This window comes from Varroa jacobsoni, unplaced genomic scaffold (assembly GCF_002532875.2).
Source record: "Varroa jacobsoni isolate VJ856 unplaced genomic scaffold, vjacob_1.0 scaffold_596, whole genome shotgun sequence".
NCBI classification, from domain to species: domain Eukaryota; kingdom Metazoa; phylum Arthropoda; class Arachnida; order Mesostigmata; family Varroidae; genus Varroa; species Varroa jacobsoni.
The window spans coordinates 258,703-266,203 of NW_019213498.1; the positions used below are offsets into that span (position 1 = coordinate 258,703).

A 7,501-nucleotide genomic window follows, 5' to 3' on the forward strand; every position below is an offset into this window, starting at 1 on the left:
TCGGATTACAGACAGATTTCAAACTTTTCAATTTTAATCAAAGCGTTTTATTGTGTTTAAGAGACCTTCCGACTTCGTCATGTTTGATAGCTTGACTTGTTATTTATAATAAAAAGCTTATGTGAATTCGGTTCGTTCTAAGTAAGTGCGCGTAAATATGAAAGAACGGTATTAACGATTAACGTTATATATTAAAATAAAAAATATCAAATTTCTCAACTTCTACCTGATTTCGCTGGAATACTGCCTATAAGCTCGTAGCAAACAGGGGACGTTTGGTGAAATCATAAATGTTTATCATAAATGTTTGTGTTTGTAAAGGTTTGTCATAAATGACAATACATTAGTCATCAAGTTGTTCGACCAGATTAGATAACGGTTGTTTAGGGTTATACAGTACATCATATCTGACGTCGAAAACCCTGATTTTTTGTCTTAGCGCTCTCCTTGGACATTTTGAAAATTTCCCGCCTTTATAGTGTGCCCATTTTGCTCCGTTTCTATAAATGGACTGGTGATTCATGGTACACAGAACTGCATTACCGGGCTAATGTTGACTATATTAAAGTGGATCGTGTACTTGCAGTAAGTCGTGCTCTATTTAGACGAAACCCAGCAGGTCGCAAGAAGGCACATTTTCGTTTAGCCTCATGGTAATTACAAACAGAACTTATTACGATGCTGAATGTTCATCTATTACGCTGATAAATAAGTTTTCGGCATTAGGAAACAATGATATCCCTATGTGTATGCTGTTTTGTTTTTGATTTTCCGTTGAAGTTACGTGTTGCTCTACGGAGCGCAACTTTCCTTTCGGAAAAACACGTTCAGCATAATCGGGTACTACCATCCGGTTGTAAAATTTCACTTGATGCCACTACACCTTAGAAAGTATGGCTACTTTAACAAACCATTTTTAACTTTATTTTTTTTTCTACTACTGAAAAGCTACTGGAAAAACAACATGTTTTTGCATCGGCAGTTTTTATTATTGGCTGATCTACTAGTCGCATAATAAATTCAGCGCATTCCATAGGCTTAATTTCACTTTCGAAACGGCTAGAGGGACACGAATAGATCTAAGAAGTGTGTTTTTTAGGTCACTTTTCTGCAGGCCACCGATTTGAATGCCATCGTGTTTACTGTCATTGCATATCACCGTGTACAATGGCTCATGAGGAAACGTTTTCTGAACGTTCATCGGCATCTTTCTTTACTGAACGATGAGGTTCCTATGCTAAAGCGATTCCGCGCATGTATGTTTGTAGGGATTTCCGTTACGCACGACTGAATTAAATCCACAGAATCAACACAACGACTTTGTGCCTGCAAGCTAGGCGGTGACATTTGGCATGGCATTTTGTATCTGGTTTTTTTCAGTTCTTCGCCAAGTTAAGTTGTTGCGTAACGCTACAAAGAGAAATGCTACACAGTCACGCGATGTATAATACAGTAGAGTAATAATGACCTTCCTATATGGAAATACATCTATGTTTTTGATATAGGAATGATAAAAATGCGCAGCGGAGAACGTTTTATTCGCAAGAATATTGATATCTGAACCGAAGAGCTACGCTGCAAGTCGTCGCAGTATAAACACCTTCCCCAAGGCTCTATACCAGCCTAGGCCTTGATTGCGTTGAAACAGGCCGCTGTCAGTTATGGAATATTTTACGACGAAAGTAGACCGTAAGAGGCACCAGTTTGGTCAATGTTAGTGATGGTAATATAATAACAACAAAAACAAGTATTATAATAGTAGTAATTGGTATTATTAACCGGTAGCATCAAGAAGTCGACAACTGTATCTGTAATGCATGTGACAAACGGTTGAAAAGCCAGCTAGATCTGATACGCATTATGGCATACCGAAACGTCTATCTAGACATCATCATGTTGCTGATGCGTCCGTCCCTGTTGGTTAGCGGGCTGTCTGTAGTGATTGCATCGGTGCCGTTACAGATAACGGTTACCTGATTTTGTAATGCCTGCGTGTGAGCTTGGTCCGAACGGGTGCCTCACCTTTGCCTGATTCATGCGGCAGAGACAACACTTGCTCGGGATTGCTCCTTTCCTATTGCTGACTACGACTATAATGACGATGACGACTACGACGACGACAACGGCGACGACGAGCAGGTGTATTCAATGCACCATGCCACTATACCGGGACCTTCCCTACTCTGAGGTTCACTGACCAGCAAACAGCGTATAAAGAGGAAGCAAAAAAGAACCGGACATCGTTATTTACTATAAATGTATAGTTTCGGAGATGGAAAGGAAAGAGTTCTCTCGCGATGGCAAATTCGAAGCATCTTTGTATGTCCCTATATTCGTCGGTGAGTTTATACCATGCACAGCCGTGACAGTGTGCCCGGATGTCTGTGAAAAAGTAGAACACTGGGTTACCAGCAGTTCGAGGGAGAGCTTAATAAGCTAGAAGATATCTGAGTAGTAACGACAAACACGTCAATAACAGGGCCGCTTATTGGGCAGATGGAAGCCAGAAGACAGCTATCTTTGAGAATACCTTTAGCGCTGTCATTCAACTTCTTGCAACAAAAACTCTCCGTTAAATAGAATCAGAACCTCCGATAACTCCAGATAAATATCCAGCAAAGGGTATCTTTGCTAAGTTTCCTTCATAATCTAATCTATTATGACTGAGATAATGCGCTATAGACATTAGGACAACGCAATGTTTTTTGCTGTTGCGAAAGTCTTCCATAATATTGCTAACGGTAGTTTGGCGGGGACGGATTTAAGTTCCAGGGAAGTAGTATGATAAAATGGAAAAAAAAAACTGGTTTAACGTAACTCTACATTGAGCTGTAGTAGTCAACCAAAAAAAATCACTTGTCATCTTCGAGGAATCGAACACGAAGCTGGATTTATTTCACGTGACAAAAACTAGCAAGGTATGTAAGTAATTATTTATAATGAGGCTCTTTTTACACATATGTGATAATTTACCCAAACAAGAGCTGCAATCGTTTTTATAATTTCTGAGGGTTTATGAAACCTCTATATTTGCTACGGTTTGAGTTTTACGTCCGATGTCGCCGTCACACGTTCTATCAGAAGGTTAGCTCCCAGCTTTGAACGAAGCCTATCAATGCCCTGGTTCCAACCTAAGCCACAACGCGTCGCTAAGATTAGCGGAAAATACGTCACCCACTAGGCGATTAGGGGGACAGTTTTACAAATCCTATACGGTTTCTAATTACCATTTAGACCTTTGCTCGATTTGGTGACAAGTTCACATAACTGTACACCTTGTAGAAAAGGTTTTCATTTACTATCTTCTAGAAGTTTTTTCTTTGCGATTTTTACTTGTGGCGTGGGTGCCAAAAAGTAAACGTTAGACTAGGCTTTTTTTGTTAATTGAGCTGAGATATAGTTTATAGAGTGTAAGAAGCTTTAATTTGTCTACGTGCATATGATATATGCTATACTAGAGTACGCACTTTAAGTAGCAAAAAAAAAAATAAACCAATTAGTTTTTCATATATATCTAAAACTAACCGAAATGCTAGCTTCAGGCTCATGTTAAACGTTTATCTGCCTCAGACTGTGTCATGTAATTCGTTTCTACGAAGTACCTAGAACTGGCAGCTTATTGCAGAGCGGTGGCATATTATTTCTCTCGGAACAAAGGAAATCATAAGGTACTAAAAAATGACTATTTTGTGAATGACCAAAGGCGTAGTAACGCCGAGCTAGCACACGAAACGAAATTTGGTCGTAAGTAGGTTATTGTAGAATGAAAAACTGTTGTATGAATAGAACGAGCGAGTTCTCAGACAGCGCTAAACACCTTGCGATAACGTGCACTGTTTCGAAAATTTCGGCATTAAAACAAACTATCCATCTCGGTGCATATATGAACTATGTAATCTCATAGATACTCAATACAGATTCGTCGGCATATCTATAGAGGGATTGAGGAAGATGCGCGTCGAATAGTTTCGTTATCTAAAATTTACTGGGCATGGAACAACGCAACATATCGTTTTTTCGCGTAATATATAACCATTCCTAAAAACTGAAATAGAAAAATACACATTATATAGAGACACAAAAAAGATTCTTTACGACTAATCTCTAAAAGCCTTTCTATATAGTAAACATTTGTGCAATTCGGCGAAAGTGAACGAGCTGAAACAAAAATACTATTCGAAAACGCTAGTTAATTCTTCGTTGAACAAAAATGAGTAAAGTCGCCTTTAAATTGGAGTAAACCGCTAAGAAAAAAGGTTATTCATTAGATTACGAGTGAAGCAAATTATCCCGCTAGGGTTACTAGTTTTTACATTTACTCGATTAGAATACGACAATGTTAGACTGAGTTCTGTTGGCGCTTACAGAAGAGGAGGGCAGCCATATCAGCCGGTATCGCTGATTAGAAACTATTGTGGGTCGGCGCTATCCCTCAAGCTGTCTGTTCGCTAGCCAGAGGAGTGATGTACGCATTATGCCTTTCCGTTATGATATAACCGAAGCACAGTGGATTGTACGCATGTTTTCAGAGCTATTGCGCACTTGTACGCAAAGGGGCATCTGTTCTATGAAGTGTTTCAAAAACCGCTTCTGTAAATTAATGGAATCGTTCTGCCGTCTTGATGGCAAGGCATAGGAATTGCGATAAACCAGCCCAATAAAGAAACATCCTCGAGATATGGTTCATGTCAACTTCATTGTTAAAATTTGCACTCAACTTAGATAAATACTTCTTCACATATTGAACGGGTACGATCGTACATATTCCACACGATTTGTCCCCCTACCAAACGAAACGATAATAGCTAGCACCGATCAGCTCGTCCTATCATTTCTCGTAAATATTAATTACTGTTTGCGTGGTCCATCGGTCGCCTCGTATAAGGTATATTTGTGTCATTTAATCAAAATGCTTGAATATATTTAGGCAGTCATTGGTCTATTGTGCATAATGATACTAATGATAATGAAGATGAATAGTAAAAGTTCAATAATCTAACTTGATACGTTTAACATTGACTGAGACGATTTTATTGGCATCCCAGTTCAAGAACAAGGAGCAAATAACTGAGCCAGAAAAAATTTAATAGAAATCTCCATAGGGGAGCGCCTCCCGCGGCATGAATGATGTTTACCTTTAGAGGTCGACCCCTCGAGGAAGAAGGGTCGTTATTTTGACGAACAGTTGCTGTTGTTTCCCGTGGCCAAACTGGAAGTTTGGATGAAATTAGGAACGTCAACGCGTGGAAATGGCATGTTCATCAAACAGGAGTCACTTTCCGCAGTTTTGATAGCGACTCAGATAACCTATTCGAGCAGAATCTGCGGACCGTATTAATTATTACTGACTAGAATTCAACCCAATTAATCATGGCGAATGGCTGTAAATGTTAACGTCCTATGAGACGCATAGTAAATCATGCGAAATAGTGGGCGGTATATTATCTTAAAAGTGTATTTCATGTCATCTATTACTCATTATAGGTCTGGCCGTATTTTTGCACCTTAACTTCTTCTAGACTCTCATATCGCCTAAATATTCCTAGGATCATCTTAAGTAAATCACCGCTTTTAAAGCAGAGCCGCTCCTATTACAGTCAACATTAAATTGCTGATTGACTATGGACTGCAGCTGAAGTGTTTTGAAAATGGGTGCGGGGCAGAAAATTAGACACGACAAGTAAACATTGTGTTCTCAGAAGATAGGCAACTATCAAACAAGAATATCGTTAACCAAATTTCAAAGGATGGTCAAAATTTGACGTGTATTTTACGCTGGGGCATGTAGTGATCAAATTTTGTTACGCGTTCGTTTGCAATATAATAGTTTTCAATGTAACATGATTAAGTGCTCTAACAAGACTAAGGGTTAGTTCGTTTTGCTCAAACATACAACACGCCAGAAGCATGTCATTACTCTTAACCAGTAAAATAACGGCGTCTTCTTTACAGGTAAATTAAGTATAGTTATAAAGCGTTTCCCTCATTTTGCTGGTGTCCGGGCCATACGTCTGTGACAATTAGATCCTAGGTCAATCAGAGGCACACACGCCGCTTTCCCCTATACCGTGGCCCAGCTGGGTTCGCGCAACCGGCGTCTATGAAGACCAAATCCTTATCACCAGATGCAGAGCACCAGACTTTCTCGCTTGCTCTCATCTTCTTTCATTGTTCGTCTTCACGTGTCGATCCGCTGCTTCGTCAGTCATCGTTGTCTCCTCGCCATTCTGTTGCACCGAGTTGCTTAGCGCTGATGGCCGGTTGTCTGTGAACTGTCGGAAGAGAGGAGGAACAAACTTCACGCGCGAATTTTTCCAACCTCCTCCCGACACGATGATAATAGAGCCGTGGTTGAACGATCGTTCGATGTTCGACATACGCTCCACTTCTCCAGGCCTGACTTCTGCCTATTTAAAGGCGGCAGCTAGGGCCTCGAGCCCAGAGTCTGCTTTGTGTTGCCGGGGGTGTAACGATCGCACTCCTTTGAACAACGAGGAAGCGTCCTTGAAGATGACTCGGATCGCACTCCTTGCCATCCTGACAGCGACTACGACTGCTGTGCCACTCTATCAAGGCTTTTTGGCCTACCAGACGATGCAACCCGCCCATCAGAATAGCGGTGAAGACGGTTACGTTGTGCCGGTCCGCTTTGAAGTGAAGCCAGAGGATGTTTCTCATGGAGTCTCGGGCTTCCTCCACCATAATGTGAGCCCCAACGTAGCCTGGTACTGGGTCCGCGGCCAAAAGTGGAAGTGGAATTACATCCACACAGCACTGCAGGCTGCCGGCATTCCTGGAGACTGGGCCCCGTACCCACCAAGCTGGGACGAGTCACGCTTCGGCTCAGTACCTATTACGGCAGTTCCCATTGTTGCGACAGATGGCTCGTCAGCTGAAGGCGTCCCCATGGGTTCCATGATCACTGGATCGTCGTTCACCATAAACAAGAAGAAGTAGTAAACGACTGCCTTTATATAATAAAAGCTGTTTCCGAAAATACGATGGATCAGCGTGTCCTTCACCCTGACCGCGTATTCAAGCGAGCGTTTTCATAGGTCATGTTGCGTAGCATTTTCCTGGTATTATCTTTTGTGATCTGTGGAACTGCCTAGCCAGCGCATAGTTGGAGGTTGTGTACTGAATACAACTATAAGTGACTGACATCAAAGAGAGAACCTCTCGGTAATTGCAATGGTATCAACCTTCAGCTAGATTCTCAGCCCACCCTTTGGGTATCTGTGCAGCTTATTTATATAGAGTAGCAATTTAAACAAATAGAGGCTTGTCAACAACGACAGTCGAAGTGTATCACTTTCGTGAATAAACCTCGACACTTGATTCCGAATTTGAGTGTCATTTTTAATACGAAAGTCTGAAACGGCTTACGGTGCACGGGAGATCTCTAGAAAATAAATATATAAATATTAATCGTAACAATCTCTGTTTTGAATATGCTCTATGCTCTTTTTCCTAGTCCAGTATACTTGACGGCGCTTCAAAG

At 41.0% G+C, this 7,501-nt stretch overlaps 1 protein-coding gene across 1 annotated transcript; it reads left to right on the forward strand.

Annotated features, from left to right (window-relative positions):
- Positions 1–529: 529 nt before the first annotated feature.
- Positions 530–7,345, forward strand: LOC147753284 (uncharacterized). Its single transcript, XM_086968846.1, has 2 exons — positions 530–653; positions 5,953–7,345. Exon 2 carries the CDS (start codon positions 6,334–6,336, stop codon positions 6,955–6,957), a length of 624 nt encoding a protein of 207 aa, XP_086824972.1. The 5' UTR covers positions 530–653; positions 5,953–6,333; the 3' UTR covers positions 6,958–7,345.
- Positions 7,346–7,501: the final 156 nt, after the last annotated feature.

What these genes read in the sequence shown, in the direction of transcription:
- LOC147753284 (XM_086968846.1), top strand. Translation starts at nt 6,334, where the DNA reads ATGATAATAGAGCCGTGGTTGAACGATCGTTCGATGTTCGACATACGC.